Raw genomic sequence first — 22,323 nt, forward strand, 5'->3', positions numbered from 1 at the left:
GGAAGATCCCGTGGAAGAGGAAATAGCAATCCACTCTGGTATTCTTGCCTGGGAAATCCCATGGACAGAGGAGCTGGCGGGCTACAATCCATGGGGTGGCAAAGAATCGGACACAACTGAGCGACTAAACCCCCACCAGCACTGGCTGTCAGGAGACGTGGGGCCACATCCCATGGGGGTGGCTCCCTAGCTGGGCTGCTTGCTTGACTATTCGAGCTCCTGCTGTTTCACCTGTTAATGGAACTGAGCCTCAGACTTGGAAAATGTATGACTCGGAGCCCAAGGTTGAACCTACAAGTCCCGAGGGCCAGTCCTCCATGTCCAAGAATCTGTCCCTCCTCTCTATGTAGTTCCCCTGCCCTGGGAACAAAAAGGCCAGCTGGGGTTGAGGATGGTGAAATGAAGCTTAATGAATAATCCAGGAAGCTGGCCAGGGTGAGCGTTTGGCAGCCTGAGATGTCAGGGACAGGGACTGGCTAATGAATGTGGCTCTGGGACAGGAGGGGGCCGGGGTTGGGGGGGACCCCTCTCCAGCCTCCTCTGCTCTCTGATGCGACCAATCTGGCTTCCCCACCCGATCCTCTTTCAGATCAGGAGCTCTGGAGCTTGGTCCCTCTGGGTCTAAGCCCTGGCTCGGCCACAGCTGTGTGACCTCAGGAAAGTGACTCGGCCTCTCTGAGCCAAGTCTGACTCCATGATGTGGCGTTCACTACAATACCCACCTCACCCTGGGTGTTGTAATCATCCTGTGATAGAGCAATGTCATACCATGTCATGGGCTGCTGGTGCAATTGTTACCACACTGTTGTGTCACACCTTTCATCACAGTGACAACAACAACAGCAGCAGCAACAGCAGCGAACACAAAATACTTCCTACTGTTCTAACTATTTTTTTTCTTTGGCCACGCTGAGCGGTGGGCCTGTGAGATCGAACCCCCTGTGTTGGAAGTGTGACTTCTTAACCACTGGACCACCAAGGAAATCCTGCTACTGTTCTCAATATTTCACATCTGTTAACTCTTTGATCTTCACATCAACTCCACAAAGGAAGTTGACTTTACTCCTCACCCCACATTTGAGAATACTGAGTCTTGCTCTGGTAAGCAGGCCCCTGCTGGGTGAATCTTTACTCCAATTGTCTGCTGATGGGTGGGGCTGTGCTCCCTCCTTGTTGTGGTTTGGCCGGGTCCTGGAGTCTACAGGCTCTATAACAGGGCTAAAGGCGACCTCTAAAAGGACTTATGCCAACACAAACCTTCCAGGACTGCTGTGGCCAGTGTCCCTGTCCCCACAGCAGGCCGCTGCCGACCCACACCTCAAAATATCAACAGCCTCAGATATGCAGATGATACCACTCTAAGGGCAGAAAGAGAAGAGGAACTAAAGAGCCTCTTGATGAAAGTGAAAGAGGAGAGTGGAAAACTGGCTTAACACTCAGCATTCACAAAATGGAGATCATGGCATCCAGTCCCATGACTTCATGGCAAATAGATGGGGAAAAATGGAAACAGTGACAAATTTTATTTTCTTGGGCTCCAAAATCACTTCGGATGGTGACTGCAGCCATGAAATTAAAAGACGCTCTCTCCTTGGAAGAAAAGCTATGACAAAACTAGACAGCGTATTGAAAAGCAGAGACACTGCTTTGCCGACAAAGGTCAAAGTTATGGTTTTTCCAGTAGTCATGTATGGATGTGAGAGTTGGACCATAAAGAAGGCTGAGCACCGAATAACTGATGCCTTCAAACTGTGGTTCTGGTGAAGACTCTTGAGAGTCCCTTGGACTGCAAGATTAAACCAGTCAATCCTAAAGGAATTCAACCCTGAATATTCACTGGAAGGACTGTCGTTGAAGCTGAAGCTCCCATACTCTGGCCACCTGATTCGAAGAGCTGACTCATAGGAAAAGACCCTCATGCTGGGAAAGATTGAGGTTGGGAGGAGAAGGGGATGACAGAGGATGATATGGTTGGATGACATCACCGACTTGATGGACGTGTGTTGGAGCAAACTCTAGGAGACAGTGAAGGACAGGAAAGCCTGGCATGTTGCAGTCCATGGAATCACAAAGAGTCAGACATGATTTAGCGACTGAACAATAACAACGCTTGAGAAAACAAGACACAGAGAAGTTAAGCAACTTACCCAAAGTCACACTGCCAGTAAGTGCAAAGCTGGTATTTGTGCTAGAGCCTGGCTTCAAGTTCTGTGTTCTAATTGTTATTGTCTCTTCATGCCAGAAACTTACTGCTACTACTTCATATTTTTAAAAACAACAAACTCCATTTCAAAACTTGAACACCTGCCTTAACTTCTTTCTAAGCGATAATATTCATAAAATTCCGGATATTATTTTATGCACACACACACAGAGGATATAAATACTCAACTATTAAACTTTGAGAGGGAACTAAGACCCCACATGCCGCAGGGCAGCTAAGCCCTTGTACCACAACTAGAAAGTCTACACACCCCAATGCAGGGCCAGTGGAGCCAAACAAACAAAACAAACAAAAACCTATGGGAATCTCTTGTCAACACAGAAGGGCTGGCATACAGTAGACCTGCAGTCAATGCGGCTGTCATGCTTCTTGTCTGAGCATGTATGCTAAGGCCCCCCTCCTCCAGGGAGTCCTCCCTGATCACACCCCACCCTCAGCTGCCGTTTGGGGACCTTCTGTTCTGTGTCCTTTTAGGGGATGTTAGGGTTGTCACTGAGTTGGTATCTTCCTCTCCCCTCAGGATGGGGGACACCTCAGGGCATAAATTAGGTTTTACCACCTCCGTGTCCCCAGTTCCCTGTCCAGGACAGGACAGCTGACAAGGATGCCGTATGCTTAACGTGAGAAGAGGATGAAATTGCTAAAGTCTTTATCAAGAATCATGATCAAGCAGTTCCCCTGACCGCAAGGGGCTGGGAGTTAATCATCAAATCCGGGGAGGTCACAATCAGACCAAGAAGGTCCCAGACCATCTGGGCCGCCACATGCTTCCTGGACCTCACATCCAGTCTGACATAGGGGAAAACTGAGCCTGCCCCCACCCCCTACGGATGTGACCAGCTCTGAATCACCCATTGAAAGGGCGATAGAGACAAGACAAGAATCTGATCATGTCATTCCCCTGCCTAATGCCTTCCATGCTCCCCAGTGCCCCGGGTGAGGTCCACACTCTGCACTGGTAGGGGCATCCTGTGGGCTCTGGTCCCTGCCCACCTCTCCAGCCCCAAACCCACTTCCTCTCCTACCCTTGCCTTTTCTGTTCCAGTCCTACTGCACACATCTGTTCCTGGAATACCCCATTTTTTTTAGTTTCAGACATTTGCTTTCTGTGTTCCTGACTCCTGGTTTCACTAAGTCTCCTCCTCCAGGAAGCCTTCCCAGCCTCCAGGGGCCAGGTGAGGTACCTGCTCTGGGCACCCACAGCCCTGGCCCTCCCCGCTTCCTGCCAGCATCTGACTGCACTGATCGCAACTGCTCTTCAGTGGTCCCTTGGGGCTTACTTATTTTATTTGGCTGCATCGGGTCTTAGTTGCATTATGCGAGATCTTTGGTTTCAGTGCATGGCCTCTCTAATTGTGGCACACTGGCTCCAGAGTGTGCAGACTTAGTAGTTGCAACAAGGCAACTACTTACTTTCCTGATCAGAATCGAACCCACGTGCCCTGCATTGCAAGGCAGATTCTTTTTTTTTTTTTGGCAAGGCAGATTCTTAACCACTGGACCAGCAGGGAAGTCATCCTTTGGGGCTTCTTGAGGGCAGGGGACATGCTGTCTTGTTTGAGGCTAAAGGTCCCAGGGCTTGACCTACAGTCGATGTCCGATAAATATTCTTGGAATGAATGAATCGATTGTCAGAGTTATTCATTTGAACAATAAATAATTGTTTGAGCCCCAATGTTGGGCATAAAGTATCAGAGATGAGGAGGAACTTCAGAAGGAAACATGACTTTCTCATATGACAGATAATAATTGTTTCTTTATCCTTGTTTTCTCTTCTCAGACTTAAGCTGACCTTGACAGTGGTCCAGGGGAAGTGGCTTGGCATTTGGGACAAGCACTGGACTTGGAGGTGTCTGTGTCACAGCAGAGGTGATCCAGAGGGAGGGGTAAAGGCTGACCCTTGCTGGCTGGGTGGCCTTGGCCAAGTGAGTTTCCATTTCTGGGCCTCAGGTTTTTTTATCTGTGAAATGGGGCCAGGTCATCACATGTCTGGGACAGCAAACCGAGAAGCAGTGAAGGCTGATCTTGTCCCCTTTTCCCTCCAGTGGAGAGCTATCCCTTTAACACGGAGGGAGGGACCAAGGCCACAGGAGGCAGCAGGGAGTTGGCACAGCTGGTGCCCAGGAAGGCTGGTGGGCAGCGGGCTGGGCCCGAGCTGGTCTGAGAACTGTTGGGAAGGACGGTAAGTGGGTCTGGGCTCAAATAGGGCCCTGGGACTCTGTGTGCATTTGTGAATGTGAGTAGAGGTTAGTTTGGAAGGTTCTGGAGCCAAGTCCCAGCTGGTTGGACAGAAAGTGGGAGAGTGAGGCTGTCCAAAGTCCTCCCATAGGTTCAGCTCTGGGTGCCTGTGGCTTGTCTGCCGTGCAGCAGAAGGCTGGGGGCCCAGGACCTTGAAGACTGGGGAGCCCACCCTGCTCCCAGGGTGGTAGGGCTGGGCATTCTGGCAACTAAGAGGTGGCTGAGTTTCCCTAACCCTGGCATCAAGGATTTGGCTGCGGATGGTCACCCAGGTGGCCTCTGGAAAAAAGCCTGATGGACAAAGGAGGTGGAAAAGTAGTTAGTTGGTCTTGACCCCAATTCATAGATGTAGCAGGTGCCCTCATGGGCGTCTGGGCTTGGTAAGGCTGTTGGCAACTTGGGGCTCATTCATTTAACTGATGCCTGCTGGTCTTTTCTGGGCAGTCTGACCAAGAGGGCTGGGGGAGCCTGAGGACTGAACCAGGAGCATTTGCTTCCAAAGACAACCGGCGGTCAAGTGCTAAATGCTCATATCTTTAATCTTAATAATAATGCTACTATAAAAGAGAAAGTACAGCATGGTGGGGAAGGGCACAGATGCCAACTTGTACTGCCTGACTTGGAATCCTGGCCATGCCATTTCTAGCTGTACGACCTTGGGCCAGTTATTAATACTTAACCTCTCTGAGCCTCAGTTTCATTGTCTATAAAGTGAAGTTAATAATTGAGCCTATCTCAGGATTGTTGCAATTATTATAAGGTGCTTGGCATAGTGCCTGGCTCACAGTAAGTCCCATATAACTATTAGCTGTTCTTGTGCGTGAGGCAGAGTTGATGTCTTTACTATTTAATATAAGGCCTTGCTTAATCCTCACAGTGATCCTGTGATGCTCACGTTCTCCCAGTTTGTTGTGTGGTTAGTTCATTCTCATTTTTTTAAGTCTTAGATTTAAAAAATTTTTTTTAAATTAACTTAGTCGCGGCATGTGGGATCTTCATTATCCGCTTATCATACTATTAAGTCCCCTCCAAGAGTAGACATCTGTCTTGTTCACCATGGTATCCCCAGTTCCTAGGTCCGGGCTTTGTAAACATTCTAGAGTAAGGACGAGCATATTAGCATTGTTAGAAGACCCCAAGGAGATGACACCTCCAAAAGACTCAGCCAATTTCTGGCACGTAATAGGGACTCAACAAAGAATATCTGTTATTATTATTGTGCTGAGCCGCTCAGTCATATCTGACTCTTTGTGACCCCACGGACTGTAGCCTGCCAGGCTCCTCTGTTCATGGGATTCTCCAGGCAAGAATACTGGAGTGGTTAAATCTGCACCCTAACCTGTGAGTTGGGATGTTATTATTCCCATTTTAGAAGGGGAAACAGGCATAGAGAGGTTGAGACACTTGCCTGTGCCACACAGCCAGGAAGTCCTAGCTAGTTTCTAACTTCACCCTCTGATTGACCCCCAAACTCAAATTCTTGGGCTCTGGTGCCAAGCTGAAGCCCAGGGCTGGGTCTGCTGGATTTGGGTGGCCCACAGGCTGCTGCTCTCCCCCAATGCCATGCATTTTCCTGGGTGGAGCTGGGTGGAAGTGTTTCAGGCTTTTCCCTGCCTGGGGAATCTCAGGACAATCCCAGCAAGGACTCGGAGTCAAATCCAGGGATAAGAGACCTGGAACCCTCTGATGCGGGGAGCCCAGCCCTGACTTAGAAAGTGTGGACAAGAAGCTTTGAGCTGGTGGTAGCTGACGGAGGTTGATGTGCTCCACCTAGTGGCAAACAGTGGAACTGCAAGGGGCGGCCCAACACTTTTCCCTCCCAAAGGAAAAATAAAAGGGACACAGCGTTTGCTCCTTAAAAAGCAAAACAAAACAAACAAACAAACAACAACAAAAAAAAAACCCTTCTACTTTCCATCCCTTCTAATTTCCTCCCTCTCTGCTTCTTACCCTTTCACACTGGTTCATTCACTCCCTCACTCACCCGCATCTTAGCTTAAAACCTCCCAGCGGCTTCCCACCAGCAAGTAGAAATAGAATAATATCCCAACTCCTCACTGTGGGCTGGAACGCCCTCCCCAACATCCCTGCTCACCTCTCCGTGTTCAGTCCCTCGGTCTTGCCCCACCCTTTGTGACCCCTTGGACAGCAGCACACCAGGCTTCCCTATCCTTCATTATCTCCTCGAGTTTGCTCAAACTCATGTCCATTGAGTTGGTGATACCATCAAACCATCTCATCCTCTGTCGCCCCCTTCTCTTCCTGCCTTCAATCTTTCCCAGCATCAGGGTCTTCTCTAATGTGTCAGCTCTTCGCATTAGGTGGCCAGAGTATTGGAGCTTCAGCTTCAGCATCAGTCCTTCCATTGCATATTCAGGGCTGATTTCCTTTAGGATCAACTGGTTTGATCTCCTTGTAGTCCAAAGGATTTCTCAAGACTCTTCTCCAGCACCACAATTTGAAAACATCAATGCTTTGGTGCTCAGCCTTCTTTAGGGCCCAGCTCTCACAAGACTAAGTACTTTTCTTTGCTTGCCTCATACTCTCACCTCTACCCAGTCCCTTGTCTCATCAGCGCCAGGAACACTCCAAGTTCATCTCCCTCAAGCGGTGGTTCCATCTGCTGTTCCCTCTGCAGGAATGCTTTTCCCTTGCTTTTCTTCTTGCTCATCTCAAAGTTTCCCCTTTGTTGTTGTTGTTGTTTAGTTGCTAAGTCGTGTCTGACTCTGCGACCTCATGGTCTGTAGCCCGCCGGGCTCCTCTGTCCATGGGATTTTCCAGGCAAGAATACTGGAGTGGGTTGCCATTTCCTTCTCCAAGGGATATTTCTGACCCAGGGATCGAACCCACGTCTCCAGCATTGGCAGGCGGATTCTTTACTACTGAGCCACCAGGGAAGCCCTCCTGCTCTGAGAAGTTGCAGATCAAAAGAAAATTAAATTATCTCTCAACCAACCAAAATGCACAGCTCCCGTCTGCAACCTGATTCAAACTGTTAAAAACCTTAAGCTGTCACCATCTGCAAAACTGACCGTTAATCACGTTTACTGAGATGATTGGAATTTTGAACACTTAGCAGATATTTGATGATGTTAAGAAATGATTGTTAATATTTTTAGATGTGATAATGGTATTGTGATTACATTTTTAAAAATGAACATCACTGAGGTATAATTTCCATGAAATAAAATTAGCTTACTCAAGGTTAGAATTCGAAGATTTTGGGCAAAGGTATACTGCTCTGAAACTGTGGCTACAACGTTTTAAAAGAGTTATTTAATTTTATAGCTACATGAGGAAATATTTGCAGATCAAATAATATGGGAGGAAAATATAATAATAAAGGTGGAAAAAATAATAATACAGAAAGGGGGATGGGTACAGATATGGAGCAAACAAGGTAGGCATGAGCTGATGACTGTTGAAGCTGAGTGGTGGCTACATCAGATGGTTCTTGACACTTTTGCTGTGTTTAAATTTTCCATAGTACAAGTTTTAAATTTGTTTTTTCCTGAGGTACGTGGGCTCTTTGTTCGCCAACCTGTGGTACAACCTGTGTCCCCTATATTGGAAGAGCAGAGTCCCACCAGGGAAGTCCCCTTAATACAAAGAGTTTTTTTTTTAAGTTTCTTTCCTGGGAGAGGCTATTTCCTGACCACCCTCGATAAAATAGTGCCCTCCCCACTAGGTCACTCTTGTTTGCAATTCTTTGATTCTGTCTCCCCAACTAGAACATGGGGCTGCCTCTGACCTGTCCACTCCTCGATCCCCAAACCTGAAACTGCCTGGCACACAGTAGGTGCTCAGGAATGTTTTTTTTTGAATCAATGAATGATGACTGCATGAATTCTCCCAGTCTCATTCATTCATCACCGCTATTGGCCAAGTTCTCCATTCCCACGCTGTAGCATCCACAGTAAAAGAAGAAAAGCGCCCTTAGTACAAATCTCCTTGACCGGATGGTGAAACTGAGGCCCAGAGAGGTACAGATACTTGCCCAGAGCCTCACAGCTTGGCAGCCACTGGGATGGAGGGAGCCAAGCCGAGGGGCTTCTCCCCTCCCCTCCCCACCTGGGCTATGACGGTCCTGCCCTCCTGCAGGCTCTCCAGGTGGTTGCTGAGATGAAGAGCCCTCTGGCGGAGTGTGCCAAGGATGAGCGCTTCCACATCGTCACACCTCTGCTGGAGAGCTGGGCACTGTCCCAGGTGGCCGGTATGCCTGTCTTCCTCAAGTATGAGAATGTGCAGCCCACGGGCTCCTTCAAGATCCGCGGTATCGGGCATTTCTGCCAAGAGGTGAGGTTGTGCGGGCAGGAGGGGAGGAGCGAGGTTGTAGAGCTGGGAAGGGACTGCTGTGGGCAGGACGAGGGATGGGGAGAGTTGGAGGTCGATGTGGTGTGCTGCGCTGTGCTTAGTCGCTCCAACTCTTTGCAACCCATGGACTGTAGCTCTCCAGGCTCCTCTGTCCGTGGGATTCTCCAGGCAAGAAGACTGGAGTGGGGTACAATGAGGAGAGTCTAACTCCATCCCCCCCAGGGCTCCAGGACACCTGCTCAGGTCAGCCCCCGCCTACGTTTCTTGTCTTCCTAGGTGGCCAAAAAGGGATGCAGACACCTGGTGTGTTCCTCAGGTGAGCCTGCCCCCCTTTCTACTTCCTGAGGATTCTCAGGGCTGGGTGTTGTGGTGGAGGAGGAGGAGGAGAGGAGGAGGAGTTGGAGCTGCAGGAGGTGTCCAGGGCTTGGCCTCTTCTTAAAGGTCCAGTCTTATCAAGCCTCCTGGTAGTAAGTGATGGAAACCCAATTCATACAGGTTTAAATTACAGACTCTAAGAATCAAAGAATTCTTGGGATAATGGGTTTCAGGCACAGCTGGATCCAGGTGCTCTCCTCTGTATCCCTCCTTTTCTTGGTTTGCCTTCCCTCTACACTAACTCTTCTCTCATATAGACTGCCTGATGGCCATCGGGAGTTTTAGGCCTGCTTCCTACCATCCTGCCAACCATAATGAAAAGGGAGTACCCCTTCCCCCGTGACCTCCTCGATCTATGAATTGGTCTTTTTGGCTCAGCTTGTATCATGCACCCATCCCTGAATGAATCATGGTTCAGGTGACTGAGTTCTCTGATTGGCTCCACCTAGATCATGAGTCCACCCCTGGGGCCAATAGGGGGACATATAAGTGTATAGAAGGAGTGACTCCCAAAGGGAAATGGAGGGGGGTGGGCAGGAGAATAGTGTGTCAACAGACTAATGCAACCGCCCACAGCACCCTCTTCTACTGCCTCTGCAGGGGGTAATGCAGGCATCGCTGCTGCTTATGCCGCCCGGAAGCTGGGCATCCCAGCCACCATTGTGCTCCCCGAGGGCACCTCTGTGAAGGTGGTGAAGAGGCTGCAGGGGGAGGGGGCCGAAGTTCAGCTGACTGGAAAGGTAAGGACCCCAAGAAGGGCAAAGCAGCTGGAGGGGCTGTTCCCCCTTAACCCCCCCCTCACCCCTGAAAGACTCTATATTTTCTTCCTTTTGGTGAACTATGCCTGGGACCCAGTCATCCCTTAGGATGGCTAACCTGAAGGGTGAGTGAGATGGGATGTATATTAAGGGCTGAGATCTGTTGACTAGTCTCTCCCCATCTGGAGAAGACTTCCTGTGTGAACCCAGGAGAAACAGGAAGCTGGTGATTATCAGGATAGTATCTGTCTCCCTGTGTGTGTGTGTGTGTGTGTGCGCGCGCGTGCTCAGCCACATCCAACTCTTTGCAACCCCATGGACTGCAGCCCACCAGGCTCCTCTGTCCATGGAATTTTCCAGGCAAGAATACTGGAGTGGGTTGCCATTTCTTACTCCATCTGTCTCCCTACCTCCTCACTAACCCTTGGTATTATTCGCTATACGTTTTTACCATTCAATAAGACAAGAAAATGTAAAGATCATGATAGCATCACTACCACTCTGAGGCCACCTGATATGAAAGGATATCATCTGATGAGGACGTCACTGGCTCACTTTGTTACCAAAGAAACAGAGACTTAACATGTAACTCTTCTCCGTTCCTGGGAAGAAGGAAAAAAAAAATCTATCCATCCATCCAGCTGACTGTCATCCCTAGAAAACAGGTTTTATCTTTAATTAAGTAATAATTAACAATTAATTGATTTTGGGGCTTCCCTTGTGACTCAGATGGTAAAGAATCTGCCTGCAATGCGGGAGACCCAGGTTTGATTCCTGGATTGGGAAGATCCCTAGGAGAAGGAAATGGCAACCCACTCCAGTATTCTTGCCTAAAGAATTCCATGGACAGAGGAGCCTGGTGGGCTACAGTCCTTGGGGTCTCAAACAGATTTTGTCTTTAATTAATTAATAATTGGTGGTGGTGGTTTAGTAGCTAAGTCATGTCCAACTCTTGTGATCCCTTGAACTGTAGCCTGTCAGGCTCCTCTGTCCATGGGGATTCTCCAGGCAAGAATACTGGAGTTGGTTGCCATTTCTTTCTCCAGGGGATCTTCCCGACCCAGGAATTGAACCCAGGTCTCCTGCATTGCAGGCAGATTCTTTACTGACTGAGCTAACAATTAATTAATTATTAAGGATTTTCCCCACAACATGTGGGATTTTAGTTTCCTGACCAGGGATCAAACACACACCCCCTGCACTGGAAGCTCGGAGTCCCACCTTCCCAGCACTGCAGGCTGGTGGGCTTTGTTCTCATCCAGGCTGGCAGCTGAACGGGTTCCACCTGAATTGCGGAAATCACGTGGGATCCTTTTCTCCACCCGGAAGCTCTGCCTTTGTCCCAGGAGGCTGCTGGGTCCACACCAGCTCTGGTCCCACCCATGGGGGTCTCCCCAGTCCATCAGACCCTGGAGCCATCCAGGAGACCTCAGGCACTGCTCCAAACTCTGTAGCTGTCTGAGTCCCACCTTCTGAGTGTTTGGTTTCTCTTTAGATCTGGGACGAGGCCAATCTGAGAGCACAAGAGTTGGCCAAGAATGACGGCTGGGTGAATGTCCCTCCGTTTGACCACCCCCTGATATGGTAAGGCTGGTGTCCCTTCCCTTATGAGTGCTGGGAGACCCTCATTGAGTCAGGGTCCTCCCATTGGACAGAAGGGAAAATTGAGGCCCAGAGAGGAGAAGAGGCTTGGAAGTCAGGCACATGGAGGTCCAGACCCGACCTCTGCCACTCCTGAGTTGTATGACCCTGCAAAGCATCTTAGCACCCTGTGCCTCAGTTTCCACACGTGTAAGATGGAAATGCTAAGAATAAATCCCCTTGACTAAGTGTGTACTTTGGGACACATTTAATCCATTTATCCCTCCCCAAGAGAGATAGATTTTTTATGCATATTTCACAGGTGAGGAAACTGAGGCCCAGAGGGGTTAAGCAACTTGCTGAAGATCACACAGCTAGTAAGTGATGGAGACCTTGGGTCCCAGACCCGGTGTGAGTTGGCCTGATTCCAAGTGATACACTGGTCTGCCCTTTTAATTTTGGCCACACCGTGTGGCATGCCGGATCTTAGTTCCCAGACCAGGGATCGAACCCATGGCTCCTGCAGTGGAAGCGAAGAGTCTTAACTACTAGACCACCAGGGAAGTCCCATGCTGGTCTGCTCTTAACCAGACACACGAACGCTGCCTCTTTCCAAAGCTGTGGGATGGATGAAATGGATTGAGAAAGTGCCTGGGAGGCTGGTGAAGGGGAGAAAGAATGAGTGAATGAATAAACTGAGTGGATGGAAGCTGAGTAAACTAAGTGTGGCAGGGTCTCCTCTCCCCTTGCCGCGGATGGGACTGGGGATGGCAATGTGGGGGGTTGTGTCCCCGTGAGACTTGGGGACCAGGTCCTCCCTCAGCCCTGCCACTCTCTCCCACTCCCTTCGTCCCACAGGGAAGGCCATGTGAGCCTGGTGCGGGAGCTGAAGGCAGTGCTGGGCACCCCACCGGGTGCCCTGGTGCTGGCAGTCGGGGGCGGAGGTCTTCTGGCCGGGGTGTCAGCTGGTCTGGCAGAGGTGGGCTGGCAACGCGTGCCCATAATTGCCATGGAGACCCAAGGGGCACACTGCTTCAACGCGGCCATCAAGGCAGGCAGGCTGGTGACGCTGCCTGGCATCACTAGGTAAGTGTGGGCTGGGGACATTTGTGGGGTGCTGGGCTGTCCTGGGGCCTCTCAGTCCCAATTAGTGAGGGTGGGAGCACTCAGGGGAGTCTCCTTTTATTTTTTTTTAATTAAAAAAAATTTTTTTTGGGCTGCACCACGTGGCACGCGGGATCTTATTTCCCTGACCAGGGATCAAACCTGTGCCTTCTGCAGTGGACGTGCATCCTAACCACAGCAATGCTAGTGAAGTCCTTAAGTATTTAATTATCTTTTAATTTTTATTTTCTTTTTTTTGGCTGTGTCATACAGTATGCAGGATTTTAGTTCCCCGAGCAGGAATGGAACCCATGCCCCTTGCATTGGAAAGGCAAAGTCTTAACCACTGGATCACCAGGGAAGTCCCTCAAGGAGGTCTCCTTAATCCTGCATGACTGATCTATAGGAATTTTTCATTCCCTACTTAAATCCATCAGTGCGTTCCCCAAGGTCTCAGGCTGGAATCAGACCCCTCCGCACTCCACTCCAGCCACTGGCCTGTCTTCCTGTCCCTTGAATGGGCTGGGCACTATCCTCCCTCCATGCTTTTGCACCGGCTGTGTCCTCCGCCCGGAAGTGCTGGGGTTCCCTCCTCTTCTGGTTGGTTTCTCTCCCCCAGAGAGAGTCTCCCTGAAACCCTGTTGTTGGAAGTTTTTCTCCCAAGTTCTCCCTTGTGGCATCTTCCTACAGTGGTTATTTATTTTCTTATCCTTGGGTTTCCTTATTCACTGTTGTCTCCTCTCCCAGACTTGGTTCTGGATAAAAGCAATAACCATAATTGCAACTAACACTTTTATAGAACTCACTCTCTGGAAGGCTCTCTTCTAAGCACTTGAAATGCTTTAACTCATTCTCCACGACAACCTCGTGAGCTAGCTACTCTTCTTCATCTTATTTTGGCCTTGCAGCATGTGGGATCTTAGTTCCCCAACCGGGAACTGACCCCATTTCTCCTGCAGAGGAAGCTCAGAGTCTTAACCACTGGACTGCAAGGGAAGTACCCCCAGCTATTATTATTATCTCCACTTTTCAGATGAGGAAACTGAGGCTCAGAGAGGTGAAGTGACTTTCCCAAGGTCACACATCTAGTTTAGAACCCAGGTTTGAAAGCAGGCAGCCTGGCACCAGAGTCCATGCTGTGGGCCATGTAGGACTCAGAGTCAGTTCTGATGAGCTCAGCAAAAGCTCTCCTGGCCTTGAAACAGTGCCCAGCTCAGGAAAATACCAGCAGGTAGGTCATCCCAAGCACAGAGGTAAAGAGCATGGACTCTGGAGCCAGACTGTCTGAATTTGAACCCACATTCTGCTGTGGACTAGCTGTGTATCCTTGGGCAAGTTGCTCAACCTCTCTGAACTTCAGTTTGCTGACCTGTAAAATGGGACTCATACACTTCTAACTCCAAGGGAGATTGTAAGACTTAAAATAGAAAATCCTGGGGACTTCCCTGGTGGCCCAGTGGTTATGACCCCACTCCAGGGGCGCGGATTCAATCCCTGGTCAGGGATCTTAGATTCCCACATGCCAGGCCGTATGGTGCAACCGAGAAATAAAACAAACAAAAGAACCCCCAGGAAAATCCATGCATCCAGCACCCTGTAAATAGTCAATAAATACAGCTATAGTATAGACACGATCAGTGGTTATGAATGAATACAATGAAAGAATCATTTTCTAGGCTTGGCTTTCTGGGGTTTGTGCAAGAACAGCACAGTCATGGTTGTAGAGTCAGAGGGATGTGCGCTCATCAGCCATTCATGGAACACATAATTTTTGAGTTCTCCCCCTGACTCAGGCATTGCTCTAGACTCTTAAAATGCTGAGCCCCAGGCCCGCTGCAGGATGGGAGGGGTGCCTGGGGCTGGGGAGGGCTGGGGCTGTGCGGAGAGGAGATCTGATTCCCCAATTCTTCTCCACACCCCTGCCTTCCCCGCCCCAACTGCCGGCTCCTGCAGTCTAGCCAAGTCCCTGGGGGCCAGAACAGTGGCTGCACGGGCCCTGGAGTGTACAAAAGAGTTTAAGATCTTCTCTGAGGTGGTGGAGGATGCTGAAGCCGTGAGTGCTGTGCAGCGATTCCTGGGTGAGTGAACAGTGCCCTCCACCTGGGCTTGGAAACCCACAAGGTCCCTGGATCCCCTGGAGAGAGTGTGTTTCCTCTTATCCATATCCTGAGTGCCTATCACAGGGCTGGGTATACAGTAATCATGCAGTAAGTGCACACTGAGTGGATGGAAGGGGTGGGGGTGCAGAAGAAGTGTGTCCTGTCTCTAGCCTCCAGATTTCTGTACATACTTTTCTTTCCTCTGGCTGCCCATCCTGCTGCCTATTGGTTTCACGTAACTAAAGGGCTACTCAGACCATTGGCACCTCCTCCAGGAAGCCTCCTCTGATTTCCCACCCCCACCCCACTGGGGCTGAAGACTTCCTGTGCACCAATCCACCATTCTTACAAGTGCCAGATTCTTGTTCACCTACATCACTAGACTGTGAACTCTATGAGGGTGGGGGCTGGTATGTCTTGCTCCCTGTTGTGTTCCCAGGGCCTGGCAGGGAGGGGGTGCTCAATAAATATTTGTTGAATGAATGGATGAATGTATGAGTGAGTGGAAAGGTGGATAATGAATAGGTGGATGGGTGGCTGGCTTGCTGGCTGGATTGATGGGCAGTGGATTGACAAATGACACAGAAATGGATGGATGGATGGGTGGATACATTGATTAATGGATACATTGATGGATGGACAAACAGTCAAATGATGGATGAATGGATGGATGGATGGATGATACAATGATTGATAGATACACTGATAGATGGACAGACAGACAGTCTAATGATGGATGGATGGATGGATGAAAGGCAGATGTATGGAGGGATAGATGGTCAGATTGATGGATGGACAGAGGGTTAGACAAATGATAGATTGTGAGATGGATGCCTGGATGGCTGGCTTCATGGAACTGCAGTGCCCAGAGCCTACTGAGCACTAACCGGTTTTCCCTCCCTCTCCTCCCCTCCACCCCCATTCCCCATCTCTGGGCAGATGATGAGCGAACACTGGTGGAGCCTGCCTGCGGGGCAGCCTTAGCTGCCATCTACTCAGGCCTCCTGGGGAGGCTCCAGGCTGAGGACCACCTGTGCCCTTCCCCAGCCTCAGTCGTGGTCATCGTGTGCGGAGGCAACAGCATCGACAGTGGAGAGCTACAGGCTCTGAAAGCCCAGCTGGGCCAGGGTTGAGGGTTCCTGGTTTGGGAGGGCCAGCTGGGTTCCAGTGATCCCCAAGAGGCTCCTGAACACCCATATAGCTGGTTGAGGGGCCTCTGGGCTCATGGAAGGCAGTAGAAGCCGCTCAGTGCTGCTGTGCTGGCCGCCTCCTGCAGGAAGCCCACCTGAACTTGTCCCTTTGGCTTCCCTGCAGCTCTGGCCAATAAACCCTTTCTGAGTTGAGTCTGTAACTCCAGCAGGATCTTTTTTTTTTTACCTCCATGGACTCAGAGAAGGCACACGACAACCTTGATGTCAGTGCTCTGATGAAGTGACTCTTTTCATATCCTACAGCTTGGGCAATAAAGCCAAGAATTCCAAACTCGGGTTTCTAAGGGAATCCGGCCATGCTGAGTTCCTTACCAGGCTTCCATTACCTGGGGGACCTGCTCAGGAAGGGGAGGGAACGTTCGGTCACTTCTCAGCCCTGGGTCAGTGAGGACAACTCCACCAATCTTTTTTAAAAAATATTTTATTCATTTATTTGTGGCTGCACTGAGTCTTTGTTGCTGCGTATGGGCTTTGTCTAGTTGCCTCAAGTGAGGACTACTTTCTAGTTGCTGTGCATGGGCTTCTCATCGCAATGGCTTCTCTTGTCGAGGAGCACGGGCTCTGGAGCCCATGGGCTCATTAGTTGTAGTTCATGGGCTTAGTTGTCCCGAGGCATGCGGGATCTTAGTTCCCAGACCAGGATTCAAACCCGTGTCCCCTGTATGGGCAGGTGGGTTTTTAACCACTGAACCGCCAGAGAAGTCCCTTCACCAATCTTTACAAAATACTTGTCATGTGCTAGAACTTCTAAGAACTTTCTATTTGTTGTCCTTTTTAACATTCACAAAGGCACCATGGATTAGAAACCCTGTTTATCATCCCTGTTCTACAGATGGGGACACTGAGGCTCGAGAAGGTGACATACCTTGATTAAGGGCACACAGGCTGGAGTGTCGACCAGCTCGTTTCAAATCCGGTGATTTTTCAACATGACTCTGTATTTCTTGAATTTCCGCCTTTTTTTTTTTTTTTGCGTGGTGGGCCATTGGAGAAGGAGGTATGGCTTCCGGGTGGGTCTGGACCTGAGGGTCACAAAGGGACTGATTTTGGAAATGGGCTCCTGGGGCCCTGGAAAGGGAGCTCTTTGAAAACAGAGGAAATTAGAATCCTTTGCAGCCACCAGGGGGCAGCAAAGCATCTCCAATGGGAAGGCAGAGCCTCCAGGCCGGTGAGACCTGTCCTAGGGTCTCGTCCTTTGCTCCAACCAGCTAGGGGGTGCTGAGGTCCCAGAGACAGATGGCCCCACGAGGTCTTGGCATGGGGAGAGCCCTATCCGACCGCTCCCAGTGCTGCAGGAAACAAAGCTCAGTGTGGGGCCACCCTGCGTCACAGCCCAAGGCAGAATCCAGCTCCTGAGTTCCGCTGTTGGGGCTGCCTCATGAAGGCTGTGTGACCCTGGGCAAGTGCCTTCCCCTCTCTGGGCTTCAGGCTGCCCCTCTGTGCTGGAGAAGGTCCACTTGCTGCTTCCCACCTCCTTTCCTTGGGCCAGACTGCTCCCTCCACCAGATGTCTCCTCCTTTTCTCAAGAGGAGGATTTGAGAGCGGCAGTGATCTCCCTCTGTGTCTCCCGCTGCCTCAGTTTCATCTTCCCTTTGATCGCAGACACTGACTTCGGCTCCTCCAGAAGCCTCCAGGATGCAGACTTATGTCCTTGTGAGTTACCAGAATAGACACTGAATGCCCCAGAGCCAGACACAGCCAGGCTTGAGCCAGAACTTTGTTCCTACTCACTACCCTGGTGACCTTGAGTAAATGATGCTCTGGTTTAGTGCCTCAGTGTTCTAGTCTGTAAAATGGGTTGTGTGCAGATTATTATGACGACTCAGAGTAAGTAGTCTTTCAGTCATTACTAGTTTTTACCATCTTCTGAGAGTTCCTCCCCCAATGATGAGGGATGTGGAGGAATTAGCATTTATTCTTGTATTGAGCTTGTGTGTATTGTATTTTACTGTGCGCTAGAGGTCTTAGCAATCATTTCATTTATTTTATTTTTAATTGGAGGATAATTGCTTTACAAGGTTGTGTTGATTTCTCCTGCACAACAACCTGAATCAGCCGTAAGTAGACATATATCTTGGCTTCCCTGGTTACTCACTGGTAAAGAATCTGCCTACCAATGCAGGAAATGCAGGTTCGATCTCTGGGTCGGGAAACTCCCCTGGAGAAGGAAATGGCAACTCACTCCAGTATTCTTGCCTGGGAAATGTCATGGACAGGGGAGCCTGGTGGGCTACAGTGCATGGGGTTGCAAAGAGTTGGACATGACTTAGCAACTAAACAACATACATATATCCCCTCCTTCTTGAGCCTACCTCCCACCCCCAGTCACTTTATTTAATCCCACAATAACCCACATTGTAGATGCTGTTATTACCTTCATTTCTGCAAATGAGGAAACCGAGGTGCAGAACCATCTAGCACTTTTTCCAAGACACACAGCCAAACGGGAAACCTGCTATGTAAACATCTGGGCTTGTGTCTCTAACCACAGCGGCTCTCCTATCTCCTTTCCTTTGCTCAAGCCCGGTACCCTGCCCGCCATGCCCTTATGCTTCTAAATCCTACACATTCTTCGAAGCCCAGTGTGAGGGTAGCCTCTTCCCTGAAGCCCCCTGAGATTGCTTCAGCCAGAGACCATCTCCACAACCAGGTGAGTTGGCAGGGCCCGTCTCCATCCCAGGTGCTCTGTCTCCCACTTGGGCTCCCGTCCTTGGGAGACTTGTCAGCTGCTGTTTGCTCCTCTCCTGGTCTTGGCAAGCTGGAGATAAGTTGCCGAGGGGTCTGTTGACCCTGTCCAGATAACACGCGTTCGTTACCTTGGTGTGTGGTCCTTCCTGGTTGACACCCAAGAAATGCCAAGGGCGTGTTGGGGACTCAGGGAGAGAGCAGAGCGTGGGTGGTTCAAGCTGAGGTGATGGTTGTTATGACCTGATCCAGCAGGATGGGCACCAGGGCTGAGAGACTCTTGCCATCGCCTCTGCCCTCCTGGGCCACTTGGTGGGGATTTGGGTGCTGGGAGCAGATTGCTGTGTTGGTCTAGGGCTGCATGCAGAGCACTGGACACTTGGTCCCCAGGTGTGTGTGCCTCCTGAGATGCACCCAGGCTCCCCACCGCAGCCGGGCTCCCTCTCTGGGGCAAAGGGGGAGTGCCCTTGGTTCCCTGTGGATTCTGTCGGCCAAAGCACCCCCTGTCCTCTCATCGGGTGACTTTAGAACCCCTGCCTCCCCAGGCCCACCTCCATCTAATCCTCCACTCCACCCCACTCCAGCCATGAGCCAAGGTGGTACAGAGGGCAGAAAGCCAGCCTTTAGCTGGCAAAGGAGCTGTTTTTACACCAGAGCCGACCCCAGGCATGGCAGGGGCATGGAAAGATGGAAGCGGCTCATGGTGGGAGTGATGGTTCCTGGGGGCCCACAGCTGCCTCCGTATCCCGAGAACAGCTGATGGGAGGCTCTGTGTCCAGAGAGGCGTGGGAGGGCTAGAAAAGCCAGCCTCTCTTGCAACCTCAAGGCAAGAGCATCTCTGTGGTCCCATCCACAGAGCAGAGAGCCCCCTGCGATCGGGCTGAGCCACGACTCCACCGGCACCCTCCCCTCCTCCTGTTCACCTCCCCCCGCCACCGCTTCCACTCTGAGGGCTCGCTTAATAAATCACGTGCCAAGAACCCCCATCTCAGGCTCTGCTGGTGGAAAACCCAACCTCAGTGGGCCGTCTTTCCCCGGCCCCGGCCCATTGGCTTCTCCCTTCCCCAGTGTTTGTGCTTTTTAAACTCCACCAAAAATGTCACGGGCAGGTTTCTTGCCTGGCTTCCAAATTCCCTGATAAATTCCACTGGCTGGGCAACCCCAGGAGAGGTTTTCTGGAGCAAGGAACCCCATAAATCACTCTGCTGCCACTCCGGCGTGGGCAATATCTTATGTAAAAAGGTGTTTCCTGGGAGCGCCACAGGCAGGAGAATCCTATTACAAGCCGCCCCATTAATTATAAAGAGTCAAGTCGACCCTTTGCTGCGATTTTTTATCTTAAGTCCGAAAACTGATTACCTTCACCAATACTACCCCTTTCAAAAAAAAAAAAAAAAAAACCCTAAAAAATAAATGTTTGAAGAACAAATATCAAAGTTTCTCCTTCTAGGGGAGAACCAACAGAAAAAGAGAGAAGGGGGTGGGGGAGAGAAAGTGGTGGGAAAGAATTTTTTTTTTTTCCTTTTAAGGTAAAAGTTATTGAGCCTTGGTTTTTCAATTTCCTGGATGCCTCCACCTCAGGAAGTTGGTGCTGTAATTCGTCCCATGTTACACATGAGGGAAACTGAGGCTTGCCGGAAGTTATAGGACCTAGCCCTTTCTTCTGAGGTGGTAAGGTGGGCGGAGAATGGACCAGGCTGGATAGTTGAAGACCTGGGTTCAAAACCCACCTCCGCCTCTTAGAAGCTAGGGCCCCAGGGCAGATGAATTAACCTCTCTGGCCTCAAAATTCTTCTGCAAAGTGAGGAAGAAAAACACCCCTTCCAAGGAGACGACATGCAACAGCCAAGACAGAGGGCAGAAGCCGGGCCTGTCCCTTGCCTGGGTGACTAGCACCCTCCCCACTGGCCTGCCCGCTGCCAGTCTTGAGGCTGCCCCCACTCCCATCCCCAATCTATTCCACACTAGCAGCCAGAATAATCTTTAAAAAATTTTAAAAAAAAATTTCTTTTTTTTTTGGCTGTGCTGGGTCTTCAGTGCAATGGGCAGTCTTCTCTAGTTTGGCGTGCAGGGTCAGTAGTTGCGGCACATGGGCTTAGTTGCCCTGCAGTATCTGGGATCTTAACTTCCCGACCAGGGATCGAACCTGTGTCCCCTGCATTGGGAGGCGATTCTTCACCACTGGACCACCAGGGAAGTCCCCAGAATAGTCTTAAGCCCAAGGAAGAGTCTTGCTGCTGCTGCTGAAACTCTTACCTGCCCCTGGCTGTGTTTCAGATAAAGGGCTGACCCCTTACTTAGGCCCACCGGGCCCTGTATCATCTGGTTTTGCAGATCTTTGAGGTCTCTCTCCCCTAGACTCACCAAACTGCAGCTTTTTCTCTTTCTAGAACTCACCAAGCTTGATCCCGTCGCAGGGCTACTGTCTGTACTGTTCCCTTTGCCTGTCACATTCTTCCAGATCTCAGCCAAATTGGCAACTTCTCATTCTGCACTCCAGCGTCACCTCCTCAGGGGGGCCCTCCTGACCCACCACCCAACACTCAGGGCCAGGACGAGGGCGAGGCGAGGGAGGCACTAACTTTTGGAGCAAAATGTAATGGGTGCCACAAAACTTGAAATAAAATTTAAAAACAGAAGAAAAAACCCTCAGAAATAAGAAAAAAGATTGTAATCAAACAACTCTAAAATGAAAAATACATGCAAAAGACATTCCTTTATGTGAAAATAGCAACATTTTTACATAAAAATAGGATCTCACCTTGCACTTGGCCATCTTGCCTCACCAATGACACAGACCCTGTCTTTATTTAAAAGGTTACCATTCTGTTCATTATGGGTTGTTTTGCACTAGTTTTGAGTTTTCAAAATATTATGGAAATACTATTTATCTTGATTCCTGAGTTTGGGGTATGCATCCCTACTACATTTTCATCCAAGTACCCTGCTTGTCTCACCCAATCCTGGCCTGACTGCCTTTTAAAAGATTATTATTATTTTTAATTTTCATCAAATGCAATGTTAACTTTTTTTTTCTCCCATGCAGCATGTGGGATCTTATTTCTCCCAACAGGGATCAAACGCATTCCTCCTGAATTGGAAGTGTGGAGTCTTAACCGATGGACCTCCAGGGAAGCCTTCTGACTGCCTGTTTTAACAGCCAGTTATTCTCAGTCTCACCACCCTCTTTTCCTACCACTATTCAAAATTACCAATTATTTTCTCCTGGTTACTGTCCGTCTCCCCCAGTAAAATATCAGCTCAGTGAGGGCTGGTAGCAAATCTATCTTTTTCACATCTGTAACCCAGAGCCCAAGAGGGTGCCCAGTGCATTTTATTTCAACATATATTTTCTGATAACTGAATGAATGAATGAAAAGAAGATTCAGGAAGGCAGATAGATGTCTGGACAAATTGACTTTAGGAGCTTCGTTCCACCTCCCATCCTCATTTTCCAGATGAGGAGGCTGAAGTCCAGAGAGGGTGAGTAATCAAATCATAGTCACACAGCATAACCACATCAAAGCTAGTCCCAAACTGAAAATCGCATGGGACTGAATGGTTAAGACTCTGTGCTTCCACTGCAGCGGGCACAGATTTGAACCCTGGTTAGGGAACTAAGATCCCACATGCCACGTGATGTGGGCAAAAAATAAATAGATAAGCAATTAAAGAAATAAAAAGGGAGAAGTCTCCAGTGACCTGGAATGGGTCTGTAGGGATCAGTTCTCTCT

General features: G+C 49.8%; 1 protein-coding gene across 2 annotated transcripts; it reads left to right on the forward strand.

The window, feature by feature from the left end:
• Positions 1-826: 826 nt before the first annotated feature.
• Positions 827-16,044, forward strand: SDSL (serine dehydratase like). Of its 2 annotated transcripts, XM_081546406.1 has the most exons (9): positions 827-1,101; positions 4,005-4,149; positions 8,564-8,758; positions 9,053-9,092; positions 9,752-9,891; positions 11,405-11,493; positions 12,349-12,576; positions 14,548-14,672; positions 15,633-16,044. In XM_081546406.1, the coding sequence occupies exons 3-9, from the start codon at positions 8,585-8,587 to the stop codon at positions 15,824-15,826; spliced, it is 990 nt and encodes a 329-aa protein (XP_081402532.1). In that variant the 5' UTR covers positions 827-1,101; positions 4,005-4,149; positions 8,564-8,584; the 3' UTR covers positions 15,827-16,044. The 2 variants fall into 2 exon arrangements, with proteins under 2 accessions (XP_081402532.1, XP_081402531.1); XM_081546405.1 differs by lacking the exons at positions 827-1,101; positions 4,005-4,149 and adding an exon at positions 4,331-4,406.
• The last annotated feature ends 6,279 nt before the right edge of the window (positions 16,045-22,323 follow it).

Source organism: Giraffa tippelskirchi, chromosome 11 (genome assembly GCF_054371585.1).
Source record: "Giraffa tippelskirchi isolate mGirTip1 chromosome 11, T2T-mGirTip1v1.2.pri, whole genome shotgun sequence".
Classification (NCBI taxonomy): Eukaryota; Metazoa; Chordata; class Mammalia; order Artiodactyla; family Giraffidae; genus Giraffa; species Giraffa tippelskirchi.

Coding starts and splice junctions, on each gene's coding strand:
- SDSL (XM_081546406.1), top strand. CDS start 8,585: ATGAAGAGCCCTCTGGCGGAGTGTGCCAAGGATGAGCGCTTCCACATC. Junction 11,494..12,348: donor TTTGACCACCCCCTGATATG/GTAAGGCTGGTG, acceptor TTCGTCCCACAG/GGAAGGCCATGTGAGCCTGG. Junction 14,673..15,632: donor TGCTGTGCAGCGATTCCTGG/GTGAGTGAACAG, acceptor ATCTCTGGGCAG/ATGATGAGCGAACACTGGTG.